General features: G+C 35.5%; 1 protein-coding gene across 3 annotated transcripts; it reads left to right on the top strand.

The window, feature by feature from the left end:
* LOC117339489 (M-phase inducer phosphatase-like) lies at positions 1 to 21058 on the top strand. 3 transcript variants are annotated; one of them, XM_033901106.1, is made up of 10 exons: positions 1 to 106; positions 15870 to 15924; positions 16190 to 16321; positions 16693 to 16758; positions 17071 to 17220; positions 17607 to 17753; positions 18201 to 18299; positions 18671 to 18798; positions 19214 to 19331; positions 19682 to 21058. In XM_033901106.1, the coding sequence occupies exons 2-10, from the start codon at positions 15874 to 15876 to the stop codon at positions 19811 to 19813; spliced, it is 1023 nt and encodes a 340-aa protein (XP_033756997.1). In that variant the 5' UTR covers positions 1 to 106; positions 15870 to 15873; the 3' UTR covers positions 19814 to 21058. The 3 variants fall into 3 exon arrangements, with proteins under 3 accessions (XP_033756997.1, XP_033756996.1, XP_033756995.1); XM_033901105.1 differs by lacking the exon at positions 1 to 106 and adding an exon at positions 14502 to 14575; XM_033901104.1 differs by lacking the exon at positions 1 to 106 and adding an exon at positions 15569 to 15740.
* Positions 21059 to 24888: the final 3830 nt, after the last annotated feature.

Genomic DNA, 24888 nt, shown 5'->3' with positions numbered 1-24888 from the left:
ACAGTAACAACACGTGGCTGGGTTTGGTAGTCCCGTGTTTTTGGTAGAACTGGCCAGTTGGGATTTGCTTTCGAACAGTGCGAAACTAACAGAGACTAGAGACTTGGTGAGTTAGATTTTAATTTGTGGGTAAATCTATTTGTGTGTGCTTTTAATTTTTTTTTAAATTTATTTTATTTGTTGTTGTTGTTGTTTTTTTAGGATAAGTCTGTCATTATTACATGCCAAATGCTCCCCATTAAAAATAAATAAATTCACGAGAAATTAACATTTAATTGCGGCTTATAAAACACACGAGGTTCTTCAAAATTGAAGACTTTTAATATAAGATTTATCCAAGATAAATACAGAAAATAATGTTGAAAGATTATATCAAATTTAGTGCAGAAAAACGGTCGAAAATCAAATTTTACCAATTGACAGGAACGACAACTCTGTAGATATTGAAGACACTGATTGTGGGGAGATTAAGACGTCAAAGAGTGCTCGATAATCTCGTTATGAGTAACTCATTAGCATTATTGTAACTCAGCCAATTAGCTTAATCCTTCTTTCGCAGTGGGACTCTGATTTTTGTACTCGAAATGTATGCATAAGTTACATGTTTTTCATTGCTGAAAATTAATCCAGGGAAGCAAAACTCTTAGTTACTAAGTTTGTCAAACTGAAGTCTATAAAAAAATTTTTTCTGAGTTTTCGCAATGGAAAGTCTAAAAGGTTTGAAAGAAGAAAATAAATAAATTTTAGTAAATTATCGGTTCGTTATTGTCACCAAATATTTCAACCATTGATACAGCTATGATATTGAGTGTCGATGATAAACACTAACGTTGACTTGCCCTATATGTTTCCACCATGAGTGCCCCATCAGAGGTGTAGAGGTTGATTACAGGTAAAAATCCGTGTTAATTAGTGGTCATACTGAGAGATATACCTGCCCATATCCGAGTTTACCTGACAATGTTGTCATGAGTACTCAGCCCCTAATGGGTCCTGAAAGGTGTTTCTCTCACCTGGCCCCCGATATCCGACACCCGGTACTGACCCCTAATAAAGATATATGTTCGTGCAATATCCGTAACACCTTATCACCAGTAACAAAATAGGACGTTTACTTTCACTAAAAACTCCCTCAAATTTACACATGGAATTAGTAGGAAAAACACCTGCTTTGTGAGAATCTTCGATTCCCACGCTAAATGATGGTTGGCCTGAGAATTTATTACATTTTAATTAAATATTTCCCCGGGACTGGTATTTCTTATATTTCAGTGTCACCTGTAGATTGAAGTTTATATTTTTAGCATATTTTGTCTTATTGTGGAATACATTGTATGTATAAATGCAACCAGTGCATTCATCTACACCAGTGACAAAATAGGAAATTTACTTTCACTAAAAACTCACTCAAATTAACTCTACTGATGCTGGTATACCACAAGGCTCAGTCTTTTGACTCCTATTTTTCTATAATATAACTGGTAATCTTGTTTTCGTGGCCTCTAAACTGACTTTACTTTTCTTACTCTGATATAGAAACAGCTACGGCGTGATTTGTGAATATCACAATAATTAGACAGATTATTTAATAGAAATATATTTAAGTGTATGACAGACACTAGGATCTAATTCAAAGGGGCTTGACATATAAAATATATTATTAAATGGATCCATGTCAAGATCCTGTTATCTTATTTCAAATTGATATGTCACATTAATGATATTTCTAAAACCTATTACGTGGATTTTCATCTGATACCTAAAATTAAAAGCTAAAAGATATACATCCTTAACTCAACAAAATTTGTTGAAACCAGTGCGTCCTTAGAAATTGATATTAAATTTGATAATGTTAGTGTGAACTTCGTAGAAAATCATAGGCACTTGGGAGTTATATTGGACGGAAATTGTAAATGGACCAGTCATATTGATGGTATTTGTAAAAAGGTATCGAAACAGATAAGTGTTTTGCGTAAGCTTAAATATATATTAAATCGCCACACTTTATATAGAATATATACTTCGTATATTATACCATTATTAGAATATTGTTGTGAGGTATGGGATGGGTGTAGTCTCGGTGACTCAGATAAACTAGAAAAACTTCAACTAGAAGCTGCACGTGTGATTACGGGATTACCATCTTACACTAGTATACAGTCATTATATTCTGAAAGTGGTTTAGAACCTCTTGCTATTAGACGCTCTAGGCGAAAATTGCAGCTTTTTTATAAAATTAAACATAAATTATCTCCAAATTACCTAACATCACTTCTTCCACCATTAGTATCAGAAAATTCTCAATATAACCTTAGAAATGCCAATAATTACTCGTTACCAAATTACCGTTTACATCTTACTAATTCATCTTTCTTTCCCTCTACTATCCAACTATGGAATCATTTAGATAACGAAATCCGACAAAGTGTTACGTACTCGGCCTTTAAACATTCTCTTCAAAATTTTACAGACACAAAAGTTCCCTTCTACTATCAAATTGGTGACAGAAAACATAACATTATGCATGCAAGATTAAGAAACAGATCTAGTACTCTTAACAACGATTTATTTCATGCAAATTTGATTAATTTTAAACACTGCCAATGTGGACACCCTGTTGAAGATGCATATCATTTCTTTTTTGAATGTAATAATTACTCTGTTCAGCGTTTGCAACTGTTTCGTGATCTAAATTATTTCATCCCACTAGACCTGCAACTTCTGCTATTCGGAAAAAATGAACTTTCTCATCAAGAAAATGTAACTATATGCCAATCAACCCAACTATTTATTAAAAATACAAATAGATTTTAAAAATATCTTAATTGGAAATTAATGTACATTGTATTTTTGTCTTTGCGGACTCGGGTGACATTCGGGTGTGTGTGAAATGTTATAAATGAAGGACCAGAAAAGAAAAGGAGGAAGACACCACTGGCATGGATTATCATAGACATTAGACAAGTTTGAACGAAAGGAAAGTCGAATTGTGTACCAAAGTGATTGTTGCCCGAGTCCGCTTAGGTCTACCACAAAACTATTTGTCTTTTTGAAGTATTTAGATATACATGTATATCCCATATATATAAGATTATTTGTATCAATATCTTATAAAATCTCTTTCTGTCTCTCTCTTCCTTCCCCCCTCCAACTCCCCCTCTCTTCCCCTTTCTCTCCGTCTCCCTCCCCTTCTGTCTCTCTCTCTCTTTCTCTTTATTTCTTATAAAATTAGATTGTAAATATGTAAATAAAACTACCATCATGTGAATTTTTTCTCAATGTAAAATTGTATCGGGAGAGGGCTTAATATAAGTTGGAAAACTTGTGCCCAATCCCTTTGTAACAAATTGTAAATGACAAATAAAATATGTTTAAATCAAAATCAATCCTTAGAAATTCTGTTAACTATATCAAACGACGATTTGTATCATAGCAACTTAAAGATAAACATCGAGTTAAGTAGATTTCGAAAACACCTAGAAACTCTATGTTTGACAAAAGGTCATGCATGTTACGCACTTAAAGTGTATGCCAGACAATGCTATTCACAAATATCGGTAGTAAATGATGATATACACAACGTGAATTGTAATTTTAAACCTCACTGTTTCATCGCATTTTTAAATAAATGATAAAATAATAAATAATATTTTTCAATCTCAGCAGTTTTATTATCATTATAACACACGAATAAATAATAGATCTCATCTATCATCACATAGTGGCCATACTGGGTCCTGATGCTGCATTTCTCTCCATCATCCTACATCGACTGGGAGTTTAGATTATAATTTCTGTGTTGTTTTTCCAACCGAACCCAATAATCTTATTAACTATTAACAGTCATTTTTAAAAACAGTACAATTATAATACACGTTCCCTGGGCGAGTTTTCCATTTCATTAAATCAGGTCTGAATACACAGGTATATTTGTTTTTGGTGTAACTTAGTATGAGGTAAAACAGGTTTCTTATTCTTCCAGGCATGATTAAAACAAACACTAACAGTGGTTACACATGCTATGAATTTATTTTGTTATTTACGCTGAGTTTTTAATTTCATTTAAACCGGAGATATTCAAGGGAGTGAAAATATTTTTTCTCGGCACTGAAGATATATTCATTGCAGATGTTATATAATGTAATTTTTCTCATCAATAGTAATGTTCTTCCGAATTCCTGTGAATATTTTATTAAAGCCATCTTATGTTCCATGAAGATACCATACGTTTGGTAGGGAGAATTTGGTTTTAATTTTATATAGTCGATCGGTGAAACGAAACCCAGCTATGGGTCGGTAAAAATCTAATTATCTAATATCAATTTTGTAAATTCTCTACTAACAACTAGGTATACACATGTATATGAAGAGGATGACATTATAAGGCTTATGGTAGATTTCTCATGTAAGAGAAATATTTATAACTGCATTGATATTTTTTTCTGAAACGTTGTTTGTTTTATTGAGACGAGGGGAAGTAACTCTGATAAATCAGAACGGGATAATTCTATGGGAGTTATGTCCCTTAGATATCATTTGACCCAGAATAAAAAATAAACCCCAAGGTCCGACTTCCTAGATAACTTATTATTGACTGGTTTAAATATGCGATTCCTTTTATTTATTTTTTTCAAAGCCATTTTTGAAGAGATATAAGGGGTTTACATTTCTAACAGATGCATTAAAAATTTAAAAAAAAAAAAAAAAAAAAGTTAACTTTGTAAAAGCTATCACCGCTTGATCCTTCGTTATATCTAAAGCAAGGTTGTATAAACGAGAGGAACCCAATCAAAGTACTGACAAAATATTATTCTAAAAGCACTTTAAATCGCTGTCATCATAATATTCCGCGTTGACATTAAGAATCTGATCCCCCGTCTGACTGGCGCGACATTTGCAGATTTTAATGGCCATGAATACGTTATTAATATGAACAGTATGTCCTGTAATAATTATAATCGTACTTTACGTCAGATTTTTAAAGCATTATTTCCTGTGACGACAGTAATACCCTGTGTCAGTCTTTTTTGTCCAATCTGGTCCAAGCCGACAACCTGCCGTCCCTGGCACCGACGATCGATTTCGTAAGCCCCGCCTCTCCTCTCACCCGTTCAACGGTGTTTATACCCGAGGTGTTTGTAATCACAGACTAATCATCCCCCACGCGCTCACAGATTATCTCCCGGTGGAGGGGGAGCGCTTGGAGGTGGCGGGGCCACATACTGGCTTCAATGGCTGCCCACCGGTGTCCGTGTTGTAACTACCGGGCTATTCCCCTTTTGTAGTTTTAACCGACAAACGGGAGGGGACAGGAGGAGACGAGGTGTTTGGATAAACTTCGTCACATTTCCGACAGCTTGTTTATCCGAAACCAAAGGTGTGTACACACCGGAATACCCAAAGCTCGCGTTAGGTCGGAAACACGTACCTTTCTGACAGGGTTAGGACCCATGCATTTCGTAGTTAGTGCTTTACATTGGAAGGACAGAGGTTTATGCGGTAAGTGCAAGAATTTATTTGCTAGTATGAGAGCGTATGTAACTCCTAACTCATAGACAACGGGTTGTGAGTTTGTAAATTGATTGACGCGAAATTTATTCCACAGAATAACAAGTATTAGCTTTTAAAATATCCATTAGTAAGCAGTTATAGAACATTTTGAAATAGATGGGTACCTAAAATCTTGCGTAGGGTATCTTGAATCTCATGTAGTTATGTGATTATAGCTTGGTAAAGTGCGTCTATGAGCGGACAACTTTTGTTGGTCAGGCGATATATGAAAAAAAATTAAATAAGGGAATTTTTAATTTTAGCGAGAAAATATTGAAGGGTGCTCAGAAATATCTAACATATACTCATGTAGTGGTAAGCCGCTGTATTGTAAATCGTGGTACATTTTATGTAGATTTAAATCAATTTTATTGCGTTAATATTAAAAGGAATAAAAGGATCGGATACAAATTATTGCAACTTATCAATGTCCGCTCCATATACAAAGATTAAAATAATATCGAATCAATAGACATTTAGATAAAATCATATTTAGTGACTTAGATATTTTTGTAGTATATGTTCATATTAAATCATGTAAGTCTACATTTCCGTCCTCGGAATCATTAAAATGAAATAAATGTAGTGCATTCTTATACACGCAAGTCAATATGACTTTGGCGACGTCGACCTTGACAGAAAAACGAAACACAGCAAATCTCAGTGACATGATCAATTTAACTACATCCAAAACTGTAAACAGTATTCAATTTGATTTTATTTCACATTTTTTAATATTCAATATAAAATACCAGCTTTCATCTTGTAAGTACAAGGTGATCGCATGCCACAGTGGTAACACACTTGCCTTCCACCTAGACCGTCGGGGTTCGATCGGATGTGAAACGGTATGGGGGTAACCTGTCAGATAACATGGGGTTTCTCTGTGTATTCCAGTTTCCTCGCACAGTAAGTCCCATCGCGCACTTCCATCCCATTCTCGGCCCACAATCGATTGTCAAGCTATCGCTTAGCCCGAGATTCATTTCTATATTTATGTCTCTGTGGTCTGACATGGTGTCTGGGCCAGAGAAAACTTGGATTGGCTGTCGCTCCACCATAGAGTGAAGCGAAGGGAAATAACTCTGATAGCTCAGAATATCAGCAGGGAAGGGACGTAACTCTGATAGATCAGAATATCAGGGAAGGGAAGTAACTCTGGTAGATCAGAATATCAGGGAAGGGAAGTAACTCTGATAGATCAGAATATCAGGGAAGGGAAGTAACTCTGGTAGATCAGACTATCAGGGAAGGGAATTAACTCTGGTATATCAGAATATCAGGGAAGGGAAGTGACTCTGAAAGATCAGAATATCAGGGAAGGGAAGTAACTCTGATAGATCAGAATATCAACAGGGAAGGGAATTAACTCTGGTATATCAGAATATCAGGGAAGGGAAGTAACTCTTGTAGATCAGAATATCAGGGAAGGGACGTAACTCTGATAGATCAGAATATCAGGGAAGGGAATTAATTCTGGTATATCAGAATATCAGGGAAGGGAAGTAACTCTGGAAGATCAGAATATCAGGGGAGGGACGTAACTCTGATAGATCAGAATATCAGGGAAGGGACGTAACTCTGATAGATCAGAATATCAACAGGGAAGGGAAAGTAACTCTGATAGATCAGAATATCAACAGGGAGGGGAAGTACCTCTGAGAGATCAGAATATCAGGGAAGGGAAGTAATTCTGATAGATCAGAATATCAGGGAAGGGAAGTAATTCTGATAGATCAGAATATCAGGGAAGGGAAGTAACTCTGATAGATCAGAATATCAGGGAAGGGAAGTAACTCTGATAGATCAGAATATCAGGGAAGGGAAGTAACTCTGATAGATCAGAATATCAACAGGGAAGGGAAGTAACTCTGATAGATCAGAATATCAATAGGGAAGGGAAGTAACTCTGATAGATCAGAAGATCAGGGAAGGGACGTAACTCTGATAGATCAGAATATCAACAGGGAAGGGACGTAACTCTGGTAGATCAGAATATCAACAGGGAAGGGAAGTAACTCTGATAGATCAGAATATCAGGGAAGGGACGTAACTCTGGTAGATCAGATTATCAGGGAAGGGAATTAACTCTGATAGATCAGAATATCAGGAAAGGGAAGTAACTCTGATAGATCAGAATATCAGGGAAGGGACGTAACTCTGCTAGATCAGAATACCAGCTGGGAAGGGAATTAACTCTGATATATCTGAATATCAGCAGAGATTAATTAAATGACAAAAACGTGTCCAATCTGATATGTTGAGATCGTAGCGATGTCATTGAAGTTGTTTTTTTTACAGAAATAGATTAATGAAATTAAAAGAAAAATCACAGGACTTCGATCCATTGTTCGCTTATCACCCCTGTATGAACTTAGAGTTGCTTCCATTTGATGTAAACTTTATTTCATTTCTTTTGATAGAGTATATGTCAACATTTTTGTAACAACAAGCAGAAACAGGATATTGAAACAAGCTTGAAAGCTTATACTAGTCAACTTCTTTCAATTGGAATTTACATTATTGAGATGGACAGCAATAAACGAAATCTGAGAAAGAGGGAGAAAAAAAAACAAACAAACAAAAAACTACATGTACATCAAATCTTTCATGATTATAATTTTCTCCATTTAGAGAAGAAAGAATACAAGGTATCAAATGATTCGTTAACTGAGGTAGTAATTTCCAAAGTGATGAAAGTAACGAACATATTATGTAAGAAATCAATTATAAACTTTTGGATACATGTAAACAATTCCTTATTTTCTTCGAATGAGAGGTTTTCATCTCCAAATAGTAACAACCTTTCAGTTAAGTGATACCGATTGATCTGATTGAAGTATGGCGTGCGGAGATTAACGTATAGTGGGCATCGCAAAAGATAGTGGAAATTGCTTCCATTTGAAAATTATCCTAACATACTGTTTAATGATATTTAATGATAAATTTCTGGTACAAGATCTTGACCTCTTATTTCTTTCATGTGACTTTTAAAATTCTGGAAAAAAACTTAAAAGCTATGATACATTCAATGGGATTTCAGTATGAGAAAAGCAAACGAAGAGAACTGGATTACTGGATTAAATTTGTTTCTTAAAAAACAAACTCATTCAGACACATTTCACAATATTTTAATACTAGTTATCATGAAGGTCAAATATTCCATTGTAGACTCCGGTTAAATGCAGCTTACTGACTCAACATTTATTTAAAAAAAAAAAAACGAAAAATAAAATAATAAAATAAAATATATATGTATATAAAAAAAAATACTGATCCGCCTGGCTTTACTTGTGTATGGCTTTTGTAGAGAGGCTGACTTTCATATTTTTTAGCAATACTCGCAACAGACAGCAGTTTTTATTTGATATAACATTAAAATACAATATACAGGATAACGTTAGATGTTCTATTATGAGATGTTCACAGATATTTTATCTTTAACCACTAAGGTAATTTTAATATAAATTTTCAGCTTGTTCGCCGATCCGCATTGTTTTTGTATAATAAAACTGCAGTTTATAAAAGATGTGGAAGATGTTTTAAAACCTTATTATACCTTCTAAACGATTCTGTTGTCGAGAGGTTAATTGAATGAAAGATTAAGCACATATCTATAAAACATTTGATTTAAACATATTAATTTCATTGTGTTGTCGGTTTGCACAATGGTAACACACTTGCCTTTTGACTAGACGGTAGTGGTTCGATTCCCCATCGGACCTGAAAAGGTATGGCGTCACGTGCCCGATCACGTGGGGCGCTGGTGTGCTCTCAAGGTCCCTTCACGAACTCTCATCCTCTGTGCTGTCGCGGTTTTGTCCTTTATCTTTATTGTTCTGGATGGGTTGCGACAGGCCTCGCGTCGTAACGTTGTCACCAAATACTGCAATGTGGCGCGTCTCAAAATGACCCTGGCTGTTCAAGGGACGATAAAACTATGAATCATAATACAGCATCTTAAAGGGTTTACGTTCTTTATATCTGTGGTGAAGTGCAACAAGTTTTAAGATGCATAATTGTTGATTTCTTTATTTAATTCATTGATTCAGGAACAATTCCGTTACTATAAAAATATATTGTAAAAATGCTCTTTTATCCAATTACATATTTGACAATATAGGTATTCTAATGTATGGTCAGATACATCAATTATGAAACCGATAAAAAAATTATAGTTCCTTTCCTACAATATAATTTGAACTTTTGTTTGACCACCCCTATGAAAACGGGTCTCTTTAGAGGAAAAGGGAGATAACTTTGATAGAGTATGATGGAAGGGACATAACTCTAAAGACTTTGTTAGACTTATTACTCACCAAAGGGGCGTTTTGTGTGGTGAAGATTAAAATTTGGTAAAAATAACACCACTCGGTGTTCATTTGACCAGAATGAAATTGCACCGAGGGGTGTCATTTTTAACAAATTTTAATCTAGTCCTCAACCCGAAAATGTCTTAAATGTGCTACCGATATACATTAGTATTAGTATTGAAATCCAAATCCACCTCGACTGTAACAACTGCTCAGGTTCCTGTGTTATAGCCGAGATTCAACTATATCATGAGTACAAAAACTTAAACTGTAGGTTTCATGCGACGTATGCTAAGGATGCTGCGGTGTTGTTTTTTTGTCAACGTCTGAGCACCGTCATCAGCGTTGCGTTTATGTCAGTTTCTCGAAAAACAGTTATAGAAACCTATTTTAAAATAGAGATCAGAAGGTATTCTACTAAGATAAGAATAAAAATATAGATCTTATCTATTCTGAAAACATTATGAAATGTTGATTTTTAAGAACTTGCGAGAAGTCCTTCAAACCTAGGTACTGCGGTACGTTCCTGAAAGATCTGTAAAGCTACCCACATGTAATAGACTCACGCATCCATTATCATTATCACCGTTGTAGTGGTCTACAGTCAGATTTATTTAGAGTAGGAATTTGTCAGACTCCTATTGATACATACCACTATCTTATTTTTATATCAAATCAGAGTTCAGTTTAATGCCTTACATGTATTTAAATGTATACTTCAATTTAAAAGTTATTTTGTAAGTCGCGAAAGATATATTCCAGCTATGGGAAAACGCCACGATACATCAAAGAAGTCAAATAAGACTTATATCGATGTCATCAAGTGATTCCAGTGGTGAAATGGTGACAGTTATACATACGAAACTTTTTTGACATGTAACAAAGCATTCTATTATTACCGGAGTGAACCGTTTACAATCGGTATCGAGTTTCCACTCTCTCTTCCCCTCTCTACCTCACTTATCTCGCCTATTTTCTCATTAAACCATATTCAAATATTGAATACATCTGTTATTTTTCTTAGTGAAATTAATTATGTATATATTCAACGTGACGTAATTTTAATTGTTTAAGTATGTTATATTTTTGGAGCAGAGATCGTAAGTTCTAAAAATTCTCTCTCATCCATTTGTCATTTTGGACAATTAAATATGCTTAAATCAAATAATTTTCAGAATTTCCAGTTTGTTTCTTTAGGCATTTTAGAGAGACATGCACTTCCCGAAATTCTTGGTGAATAATATTTTTTCAAAATCTCGATTTCTTTTTAATTTCATTCATACACATGACCCGTCCTTATGTTTTAAGTAGGGTTTTGTTGATAAATATCTATAAGATAAAGCCGACTGTTTGAATATTGAAGCAGGGGGACCCTGAACGGGCAGATCATGGTCCATTGTACAGCCTGATGAGGTGTTAGGGATCCGTACATTGTCGCTGTGATATTAAGATTAACAGCCTTTAAGAACACATCAACTTGATGCAAAATGCTATGAAACGATTAATAAGCACATGTATATATAAACATTTTACGCTTAGGGGCTTAGGGACCCATACTTACTAAAGAACAGCTAACCCCCCCCCCCCCCCTCCCCCCCCCCCCCCCCCCCCCTTCATTGTTTCATGTTTTCTTTTATAAGTTGAAAATATACAAATATGTAGTTAAAATAAATAAATAAGAGAGATTATCATATCCTTAGGTGTGTAACTGATCAAATATCTGAATCATCTTGCTATATCAATGTAGTGCACAAGTTCCCCGGGCATAAAACGCTCAAAACTTGCTAAACGGGACGCCTGTGCCCCATAGGGGTGCATAGAACATTGCACATGACTCTAACGAAACGTTCAGTGCCCCATAGGCCCGATTAAAACATTACATGTGACTCTTACATGTTTTATCTGAAACATATCTACAAGTGACTGCAGGCTCCGGCTTGTGGTTCCAACCCGTTGGACCACTTGCTCAGGTTGACATGCAGGCTTGAATCGAATTACCCATGTCGATATCAGACTAGAGAATGATAGTTGTTCGAATCTTTGCTCAAATCCTTTTTCAGTTTTGACATGGGTTGAGAGATGTCAATCTACCTCATAAGTTTGATAGCACACAGCCTTCAGCAACCCTGTTTGCTTCGTACCACAAATTGAATAAAAATATCATTCTATTTTTACTTCTCCGTTTCATATTCATTTACATTATCGATCGGAAATTTAAGAGAAATTCCAGAATCAATATTTTTGTACAAGGTTTTATTTTTGTGTTAACGAATTAATCAGAGAAATTGACAAATTATCCAAAGAATTAAATTTAATTTAAATGACTACATATTTCTATAATGACTTAAAAAAACAAAATCTGTGACTAGATTTGATGATAGTTAGTTTGCACATAACTAAAGTCAGGTCCATGGTGAGATGGGGAATTCCGTTTCCAAATTTAATTCAACATTTAAAGAGTTTGGATAAGAATATCAGGTTTACCCTAAAAAGGTCATAAAAGGAGCTGCATTGGTGTCTAAGTCTTGAGTATATATTCAACATACGATTACTGACCCCAAAATATTAAGGCGGCTTTAAAGAGGTAGAACAATACTAACTCAACATAATTACTAATTAACAGCTTAATACACTTATCGGGTTATTGTGAAGCTAAAGGGAAAACATACATAGAATGAAGTATCTAACATAAACAAAGATTTATTGAGAACTTTATTGTCGTTAGTATACACGCGTGTTATGCCCCCTACATTATGCTGCATGATTGTAAGAGGCCACTATAGCTAGGTTTCCCCGTGTGGCGCATTGGTAGCGCACAACCCACCTCTCGCGAAGGCGACAGGGGTTCGATTCCACAATCGCACGTGAAAAGTTATTGATTTCACCTGCCCAAGCACGTGATTTATCTGCGGGTATACTGGGCTTCCTCCAAAAGTAACAAATCTTAGCGTGTTTCCCGCAAAGGTCAACTAATGATTAATATTAGTTAAAATCAATTATTCTGGAATGGTTATAAAATTACCCCCCCCCCCCCCCCCCCCCACCCACCCCCCCCCCCCCACCCACCCACCCACCTCCCACGCCCATACTCCTCCCTCAGGGTCGTATGAGGCTAATGATGTGTCCCCTCAACATTCCACGTCTGGTTTTTAAGACATAACTAAAGGTATCTAACAAAGATAATCTGCATTGTCCCTGTTCGATCTCTTGTTTCTATGTTTATCTATGTTGTTCTGATTATTGCATCTTGAAAATAATATGAACAAATTTCGAGATATTCACCGTTCAGAAATGTTCCATTATCCCGATTTCTAGGATACTGTATGTAACCTCTTCTTGCACACAATAGTGAGTTTTTGAATAAATCCAGGACGTAACTCTTCAAGTCGTACAAAAATACCAAACGATTGTACTGGCTATAACTTACAAAGACTCTTAAGAGATAGATACTAGTGTTGTGTGTTAATTACTACATTGTAAGAGCATTTTTTATCAACAGAGATGTTTCAAGCTTATGAATATAAGATGAAAGATATAAAAACCGATCGTTAGCATTTTAGATAAAATGAGGTACATGTACATGTATAAGACAGCCAGTCACTGTACTCTGTACAATACAATACAATACAATACAATACAATACAATACAATGCAATGCAATTCAATGCAAAGAAATTAAATGAAATGAAATGAAAAATGAAAGTTATGTCGTTAAACGTTGTATTATTCAATAATTCCATGTTTATATTCAAGCATATCCATGTATTGGTAATTTTTTTCGTGACTTATTAGATATTTTTCATCTATTTTTTATTTGAAGTTTTTGACTTACCTTTTTTGATTGATGACGATATACTACATGTACAATGTACATGTATTTCAGAAGTTAGGAAAGGCCTTTCATTTACATGTAGATATCATTATAGGAAAGCGAATTGAAGTCTGCTTTAATTAGTTTGACACTAATATTTGCTGGGTACCTGTTATACTTGTCCCCCAAACTAATTTGATTTTTTCTATCTATATTCGGTTGTTGGTAACACCAGCAACCATTAGTGTCAAATTATATATTGATAATGTGATTTTTACACTTATTACATACATTAATGTGATATGATTCAAACATAAATGTGCTCGTAGGTAAAACAAACACGTATAATGGCTATTGTGATAGACGCGAATAGGCGATCAGTTATTACTAAATTTAATCAATGATAAATCCCAATTAATTAAATCAATTATATAGCACCGAGGTGCTCTGGGGGAAATTATCAATGATTGGTAGAGAACGAGTGTAAATACCCCGTGGGAGGCCCCCCGTTCGGCCATGCGACAGTTCTCACGTAACGTGAGACTTATATCAGGGAGCTGCGAAATTAGCGCCTAAAACAATAGCCTTTCCGCTATCTACACTTGTATCTTCCTCGGGAAACAATAGGTAGAGGTGATACATACCCCGTCCAGGTGAGAATTACACAGGTAAATGTTTGGTTAGAGGAGTAGACCCTCGATATGTCAAATTAATAATTAAATGTGATTTTAACATTTAATTGAAATTAAGGAGAGATACTCTTGGGGCTGTCTTATTAAGTATATATAAGGTGGTGGGGATGCTAGAACATTATCATTCTACATTGAGCTTTCTCAGAGTCAACACATTGGAAATTTATACTACTGCAGCATATGAAAAACAAAGATATTGTTTTACCAAGGTGAGCGCTATATATAATGACAATTTCTTATCTGAAACACCAAGTTCTAAGATTGCATGTTACAATAGCTACTTTTAAGTACCTGCTGATTTTTTTGTTTTGTTAATTTTTTTTTTTTTTTGAATTTCTAGATTATCATGATCTTAATTTGTAACAATTTTGGAAATTTTAAATATTTAGATTTAAAATATATATAAAAAAAAGTCGGATAATGCATTTATATAAACATAAAATTAATCTTAAAAAAGATACTGTAGTTCGCAAATCTAAATAGCTATGGATTCTTGGCATCTAATCTAGTAATTTGTCTGGTGAAAATATTGATAAAATAAGTCTTTAAATGTGACATCTACAAATGTTTCTTAAATCTATCTTTATACGAAGCAATTGTGAACATTTAGTTCAGTAACAATTTAATCGTGAAAGTCAAGTAAGTTAGTTTTCAATCAGATCTGCCAAAAATTATAACTACATGTTTTTTTGTATATGACAGTGTTCATAATAGTAAAAATTTCAAATTGATGCGAGTAATAATATGCAGAAATATTACAGCGTTCGGATATATCGTTTGAAGGTGGTAATTCTAACACTTATTGAGCAAGCATGTATCAATATTCCTGATGAAAATATTCATTTATTTATCTAATTAACATATTCATCATTAATATTTATAATTTGAATATTCATTAGTTTAATTGAATATTTATTTCTCGTCATCATTTCTTATCAATATGCATGATTTAAGATTATGCCAGACAGTTCCCAGACTGTTTCCTATTGGATGGTCATCTTTGTAAATGTCTTGTAAAACAATTTCCTCGAAGTCCATAAATATATCTTTGTGACCTAATTTGGTCTCTGACCTGTCATGTCCATGTCTGGTCAGTCATTAATCTAGGATCTTTAGTATCACCGCTGACCAGTGTAACACTGGTAGATACAACTACTTGGACAACTCCGGACACGTTGACCCTCTGGGGTCAAGTCATTGTCCACCCTATTACACATCATGTCATAGAAACAGGTTATGATCAGTATTGAAAACCATGTGGTCACTAACGGGCACAATATTGGGTAAAGCCGGGTATAAAGGACTTCAACTGACCGCTGGGTGCATTAAGTCCGGACACATCCAACCGATGACCACTGCACCTGTTGATAACAGGTGCGTTTTGGTATAAATATATCAAAATTCGTACATTATCAATTGTACATAAAGCATTGTTAAACTGTTTGTGTCTTAAATCTCTTTTGCATCGAATGCAATATGAACCTATTTTATTTTTGTCCACAGAAAGATGGATTTTTCTGCACTGAGCAAGATGGAGTATGGAGAGACGAGTTTTGAGGTAAGTTGGTTTGATAAGATCGATCGGATTCATTGAAATTTTTATTTCAAAATTAATATGAAGCAGCACTTATATCTGCCATTTTTATTAAAATATCAAAATTCATTAATACTTGACAAATATATCAAGTGAAAGTTTAATAGTTCAATATGATATCATTACTACATTATATTACCTGTACTATGATATACATCACATACACCTACTGCTATCTATTTGCTGTTTCTGTGCTTTATTTAATTATTAATGTTGTTTTCCTCATCAGTTCAGCCCCCTAGGCCTGTTGAAGTTTGACGATGACGAGCCTATGGATCTGTGTGACGTCATGACACCCCCAGCGAAGGCCATCCACCCCCCTCCCGTACAAGATGAGGACTCGGGACTAGGCATGGAGTTTGTAAGTAACAACGTTAATAATCATGAAAGCAAACAAACAAAAAAGAAAAGAGAGAAACAAATTTGTTACATCTACAAATCATGGTCCTAATCATTCTAAACCAACTTTTGTTTCTTAATCAATACATTTATGTTTGTCTTGCTAAAAAGTCTTAATTACACATTAGGATGTTATTTTAAACTCATTTTATAGTTAACATTGCATATAAAAACTTTCATGAACTTATTTCATTTGATGAATTATACGAACACAGACGGAATTAAACAGGAAAAAATGAAAATGAAATAACGATTGACGATGACAGCGACTTCGATGATTGTGAAGATAGCGATGATAATGACGATTTAACTATTTACTGTTGATTTTTATAGGACGCAGTCACCGAGACCGACAACAAGCCAGTTAAAGACATCACCCACACACCAAAGACCAGGGAGGTAAGTACATAGCGACATTTTCCATTTTTTGAGTTGGGGGGTCTAAATCATTTGGAATCATATGAACATAAAACATGGTTGATAATATATTTCGGTTATTTTGGGACAATTTGGTGTAACATTGTATACGAGTATACATTCACATTTTCGGTGACGTCTCGATAGACATTAATGTTTAGTGCAAACAGCGAATAAAAACTAATTTCGAAAACGTCTGTTTCTTTGTCAAATGAGAGTGAACATAACGTGAGCATTGACGATATTAAAATGATAATTCAATGATCTATAACTATTGTCTGATTCCCCCGCCAGGTGTCGCAGTCCTTCTGTATCCGACGAACCCTGTTCCAAAAGTCAAGGTGTCTCCTTGACGACGGCTCCATCTCCAAGCGACCGAGATTAGACGAACCACGTGACGAGAACAAGCCAAAGAAATCTCTGATGAAGTCATTATCGTTTGGGGTATGTCATTTCAATGATTTAGATAAATCGAAATCAGATCTGGATGTTAATGGATATCTTAATATTGTGTATCGTTATATATATGGATATTATTAGAAGGTAGTGGTAGTTGACATCCCTGTCTGACAGTGGAAAAACAGCGATGACATCCCTGTCTGACAGTGGAAAAACAGCGATAATTTTAAACTTTATACTAACTTCACTTTTTAAATTACATCACGTGATCAAATATTAACTATGAATATCTGTCACATCAGCGTTTTGTTCGAGACTCCATTAATTATTAGGTAATAATCTCAAAATGAAAAGCTAAAATATTTATATATGTTTTAAAATATTTTTAGAATTTGTTATAAAATGTACATCATTATTTTGTTTTCTTCCAGGCCCAACCTATTACACGATGTGACGTCATATCCGCTGTTGAGCGATTGGTGGAGGAGGATGACTTGATCGGAAACGGAACTCAGAACTTCTGTCTACCCACAATCCCTGGCAAGCATTCCGATCTTAAGAGCATCACACCGGAAACGGTAAGAGTTCTCCACAATATGCAATAAAAATGCACTTAAACCGTACGTTTATGATCACACAAAGAGCTTACTTTATTGTCAAAAAGAAGGGAATGATGGAATAAATCAAGTACCCTCCCATAGTAATTTATCCCCGGAAAGCAATGCACCAAAGCAAGTGACATGATTAAGATACATTGTATGTCTCCAAGGGCCTTGTGTCCTTCAAAAATATTATTAAAATTTGGAATATTTATTTTCGCCAAACTTGTGTGTTTTAGTAGTATGGTATCTTAAACTTAAACTGTAATTTATAGATGGCGTTAAATCATTGTACAGATAAATTTGAGAGTCAGACATTCTTGCATCGATCGTGATACACTCCCTCCAAATTAATTCTGGTAGGTATTGTAAAAATATCACACATGTACTTGTACTTTATATTCAAATATCTGTAAATATTTTCAGATGGCCGACGTTTTGGCGGGAAAGTACGACGACTCCATCAACAGTTACCGGGTGATTGACTGTCGCTACCCTTACGAGTATGACGGTGGCCACATCAAGGTAAGAGGATCGAAGATTGTATCTATGTATTAAAAAACGAAAATCGTTTTACTGTCGGTAGAAATAAATTTCTTCGACACTCAAATATTTCTCCAATTAAGTGTTTACCTTCTCTTAGTCTTGTGCCTGCAAATAACATATCTACTGTTTGTGACGAAGGCCTGAAATCCGATCGCAATAAAAACAGTAAACTTTTGTAAAGCGACAACCTTTGCCTGCCCGCTGGTTCCGAAAGAGGGATGAAAATAAGAAAATTTAATTCATATGGCCTTTGTTGGTAACGATAACTCTGAATGACAAATTGCTACAACATCGTCATCATGACGTCATGATCACGTGTCTATCCCTATCTTTTTTTTTGACAATTTTAGAATGCCGAGAACAGATACACACGTGACCAGATGATGGAGGTCCTGAAGGGAAGGGAACCTGCCCGAGGTGACCGCAATGATATTCTCATCTTCCACTGCGAGTTTTCGTCCGAGAGAGGTCCGAAAATGTAAGTAACCTCGCTTTCGAGACATGTAAATAAAAGTCACACAAAATTCTGGGAAATACAGGTTTCCTATGGAGTATTCATGTCTAGTGCCGAGTTAAAATGAAACAAAAGAAAATATTTCAGTTTCACGATGAAAACGAATCTGAGATTTGAAGTGTTCTCTCTTAACCGGATGTAGTACATTGTCTAAACAAAGCTGATTTTTAGTTTCGAATTTCCAATCTTAACTCATGTACTATATATCTTTTTTGGCAAATTCTTGTCTCATTTTTTGTAATTTCAAAAATGGTTAACAATATACTGTAGTTCTTCAATTGTAAAAGGTTTCAATAGAGTACACGATATGTGCCATTTTTATGGCACTGTCAACAAAAACAAAAAATCACTGGACTCTAACGCCCCGTTGTTTTTACAGGTGCCGATTCCTCAGGAACAAAGATAGAGAGATGAACACCGACAACTACCCACTTCTCAACTACCCGGAAGTCTACCTATTGCATGATGGGTACAAAGCTTTCTACGAAACTAAAGAGGTAAATGTCGGACAAGCTTTTGATAATGTGCAAATCATATCGCATGAATAATAATATTGTTTTGTATATCTGATTATATATCTGATAAAAATAAAGATTCATAATATAGAATTTGTTAAATTCAGCACACGTGTCTTTTAATTGGAGAACTAAACCCTTTGAAAATAGAAATAATACTAATGAAAAGCTTCAATAAAGTAGTGGTATATCACATTGCAATTTCTAAAGACAAAAATGAAAAAAAAAATCTATAAACCGGGAGTGCTATTGGAAAACACATACATATTATTAGAACAAAAACATAAAAAGATAATGCAAAATTTATTAATGTTTTTCCTCTTGATTTGTAGGACCTCTGTGAGCCCATGACCTACAAGCCTATGCTGGATAGAAACCACACCGATGATCTACGTCACTTCCGCTCCAAGTCCAAGTCGTGGTGCGCAGGGCAGAAGAAGAGGTCCAGTCGCTTGATGTTTTAGAAAAACGAACTTCCGTTTTGAAAAATTGATGCCGAGTTGGAGTATCAGTTCATACAATTTCCATTCTCTGATTGATCAGCGATTTGTAAAACTTTACCGGACACAAGTTACACAAGTTCGCATGATGGATCAACACTTTACGTTATGGATCATGATATTTCCATTTGAACTTTTAAAAGTGCTATTTATGTCTGTGTGTCGTGTAAATACTGTCTGACGTTGTATTTATTCTTAATTTATGGAAATATGAAGGTGATGTACACATGCGTGTGAACAGACTATCCTACACCTTTTTTAATGTTCATTGCAAATATTTTTTTATTTGTTAATTCATCCTTTAGCGGATATATCAGACTCTAACTCATTGCACACCGCAAAATACAAATCATATATTTTAATTTTCTTGCCTTTTTGATATAAAATTACAAAAATGTTTCCGACCTTTTGTTTTTATTTGCTTTACAAAGTATGATATCCGTCGTTGGTTTATGCAATAAATGAGCAAACATATATAACAAAACTTGATTTATATCAAAATTTGCTTTTAAGTCTGTTTCGTTTGGGAAATTACTGGAATCACAGCATGCTATTTATTTGGATAATTTGGTTTTTTCCTAAGATAGTCCTATATTCGTAATATCAAGCATTTGTTATCGATATTGTAATGTAGAGGTTTGAGTACAGAGTCTAATGTTTGAATAATGTAGATATGCCTACTATATGTATAAGTTGTATGTATGATACATTGTGTGTGTGTATATATATATATATATATATATATACTATATTGTGTTTGCATGTACTAGATGATACATTAAGATGTAAATATCCGTAACACAAGGTCTGATTGAAGTAAGAGAAAAAGCGAAGGAGAGAAAATAGTGAGAGAAACGTGGATGATAAATACAGATAGAATGAGAATGATAGGAGCGAAGGAGAGAAAGGCCCAGAATGAAATATCGAATGAGGGAGATAATAGGGAACGATGGAAAGGGAAAATGGATAAAAACAGTGTATTACTGTGACTTGAGTGATATATATACACAATAAAGGGTATGAGTGAAAGAAGATGTGACAAAGAGAAAAGGAAGAATGAGAGCGCGAGGTGAAGAAGCCTACAGAAACAGCCCGAATGTTTCACATAAATGTAGATATAAATTATTTATTTATTTTATTACTTCCGAACTGTTTCTTCCTAACCTGTCGATCCGAACTTATATTGTTATAATAAATTATTGAATTTTATCATTTTGCTTGTTTTCTTTGTTGCACATTGTTCTTGAACACAGGAGTCACGAGGACTGGAAATTGACGTTTTTCGGGGTTTGACATTTCACAAGGACCGGATTCGTTGGTTGTGATATTCTTTAATTCAAAATTGTTTTAATGCCAAGTTGCATACCAGACGTTTATTCCTAATCAACGCAAAAACTTTTTTTTTATTTCCATAAATTGTTTCAACCCGACCACGGTATGATAATTCATATCGGGATGACGCTTTTAAAAAGTAAGCTCGATATCTATTAACTTATTAACAATTTGCTATTAAGCAAAATACAGTGAAGAAAATAAAAAAGAAATTTAAAAAAATCCTATCTGAACGTCGAATACCTTTGATTTATTCGATAAAAAGTCAGCAGTATTAAGAAATCTAGAGACACCCAGAAAACGTCTAGGAGTCGACTTTACCTGCATTTTTACTTTTCGAGTATTCTAACGTAAAAAAATCTTTATAGCGAAAAGCCATATTGGTCCCTCTAACCACCATGCTCGAGATTCCAGAGAAAGGCTGCGCCCAATAACGATCTTTACACTCGAGATATAATCAAGAACTTATAATCAGGTAAAAATGATGTCACTGCTTATCATATAAATTATTGAAATAACATGAAATGGATTGATAAGAATATGTTAACACTTTCTTGATAAATATAATTTAATAGGCAATGCTTGAAATAACGTAAATATATACAATTGTAGAGTGAAATCGATAATATATATGGCAGGAAGATTGCCACAAGTCTGGTGTCTAAAATTGTTATGTGTATGTATATCGGACAGTTTTAAAGATAGATGTACATAATTTATAAGGGGAAAGTCTGAAATTTGCTATCATGAAGTTGCCTTCGTTTCTTACGGCATATGACATTATTTCACTTATTATACAGAGAATCCCCATAATATTGATTAACGTATACATGGAATTTCCATGATATTGCTAAATTTATACAGGGTATCCCCAAATTTAACTGTTCTCAAAGATTAGCTAGTGAAATGGTAAACAGGGAACCCCCATAATATTGCTCAACATTTCTCACAGATTGGACAGTGATATGGTATACAGGGAGTCCCCACAATGTTACTAAACGTTCTCACAGATTGGACAGTGATATGGTATACAGGGATTCCCCACAATGTTACTAAACGTTCTCACAGATTGGACAGTGATATGGTATACAGGGATTCCCCACAATGTTACTAAACGTTCTCACAGATTGGACAGTGATATGGTATACAGGGAATCCCAACAATGTTACTAAACGTTCTCACAGATTGGACAGTGGTATGGTATACAGGAAGTCCCCACAATGTTACTAAACGTTCTCACAGATTGGACAGTGATATGGTATACAGGGAGTCCCCACAATATTACTAAACGTTCTCACAGATTGGACAGTGATATGGTATACAGGGAGTCCCCACAATGTTACTAAACATTCTCACAGATTGGACAGTGATATGGTATACAGGGAGTCCCCACAATGTTACTAAACGTTCTCACAGATTGGACAGTGATATGGTATACAGGGAGTCCCCACAATGTTACTAAACGTTCTCACAGATTGGACAGTGGTATGGTATACAGGGAGTCCCAACAATGTTACTAAACGTTCTCACAGATTGGACAGTGGTATGGTATACAGGGAGTCCCCACAATGTTACTAAACGTTCTCACAGATTGGACAGTGATATGGTATACAGGGAGTCCCCACAATGTTACTAAACGTTCTCACAGATTGGACAGTGGTATGGTATACAGGGAGTCCCCACAATGTTACTTAACGTTCTCACAGATTGGACAGTGATATGGTATACAGGAAGTCCCCACAATATTACTAAACGTTCTCACAGATTGGACAGTGATATGGTATACAGGGATTCCCCACAATGTTACTAAACGTTCTCACAGATTGGACAGTGATATGGTATACAGGGAGTCCCCACGATGTTACTAAACGTTCTCACAGATTGGACAGTGATATGGTATACAGGGCGTCCCCACAATGTTACTAAACGTTCTCACAGATTGGACAGTGATATGGTATACAGGGAGTCCCAATAATGTTACTAAACGTTCTCACAGATTGGACAGTGGTATGGCATACAGGGAGTCCCCACAATGTTACTAAACGTTCTCACAGATTGGACAGTGATATGGTATACAGGAAGTCCCCACAATATTACTAAACGTTCTCACAGATTGGACAGTGATATGGTATACAGGGATTCCCCACAATGTTACTAAACGTTCTCACAGATTGGACAGTGATATGGTATACAGGGAGTCCCCACGATGTTACTAAACGTTCTCACAGATTGGACAGTGATATGGTATACAGGGAGTCCCCACGATGTTACTAAACGTTCTCACAGATTGGACAGTGATATGGTATACAGGGAGTCCCCACGATGTTACTAAATGTTCTCACAGATTGGACAGTGATATGGTATACAGGGAGTCCCAATAATGTTACTAAACGTTCTCACAGATTGGACAGTGATATGGTATACAGGGAGTCCCCATAATGTTACTAAACGTTCTCACAGATTGGACAGTGATATGGTATACAGGGAGTCCTCACGATGTTACTAAATGTTCTCACAGATTGGACAGTGATATGGTATACAGGGAGTCCCCACAATGTTACTAAACGTTCTCACAGATTGGACAGTGATATGGTATACAGGGAGTCCCCACAATGTTACTAAACGTTCTCACAGATTGGACAGTGATATGGTATATAGGGAGTCCCCATAATGTTACTAAACGTTCTCACAGATTGGACAGTGATATGGTATACAGGGATTCCCCACAATGTTACTAAACGTTCTCACAGATTCGACAGTGATATGGTATACAGGGAGTCCCCATGATGTTACTAAACGTTTTCACAGATTGGACAGTGATATGGTATACAGGGAGTCCCCACGATGTTACTAAACGTTCTCACAGATTAGACAGTGATATGGTATATAGGGAGTCCCCACAATGTTACTAAACGTTCTCACAGATTGGACAGTGATATGGTATATAGGGAGTCCCCATGATGTTACTAAACGTTCTCACAGATTGGACAGTGATATGGTATACAGGGAGTCCCCATAATGTTACTAAACGTTCTCACAGATTGGACAGTGATATGGTATACAGGGAGTCCTCACGATGTTACTAAACGTTCTCACAGATTGGACAGTGATATGGTATACAGGGAGTCCCCACGATGTTACTAAACGTTCTCACAGATTGGACAGTGATATGGTATACAGGGAGTCCCCACAATGTTACTAAACGTTCTCACAGATTGGACAGTGATATGGTATACAGGGAGTCCCCAGGATGTTACTAAACGTTCTCACAGATTGGACAGTGATATGGTATACAGGGATTCCCCACAATGTTACTAAACGTTATCACAGATTGGACAGTGATATGGTATATAGGGAGTCCCCAGGATGTTACTAAACGTTCTCACAGATTGGACAGTGATATGGTATACAGGGATTCCCCACAATGTTACTAAACGTTCTCACAGATTGGATGGTGATATGGTATATAGGGAGTCCCCATAATGTTACTAAACGTTCTCACAGATTGGACAGTGATATGGTATACAGGGCGTCCCCACAATGTTACTAAACGTTCTCACAGATTGGACAGTGATATGGTATACAGGGAGTCCCCACATTGTTACTAAACGTTCTCACAGATTGGACAGTGATATGGTATACAGGAAGTCCCCACAATGTTACTAAACGTTCTCACAGATTGGACAGTGATATGGTATACAGGGAGT

This window comes from Pecten maximus, chromosome 12, assembly GCF_902652985.1.
Source record: "Pecten maximus chromosome 12, xPecMax1.1, whole genome shotgun sequence".
NCBI lineage: Eukaryota > Metazoa > Mollusca > Bivalvia > Pectinida > Pectinidae > Pecten > Pecten maximus.
Note: the sequence above shows the minus strand (reverse complement) of the source record. Positions and strands in the feature narration are given on the sequence as shown.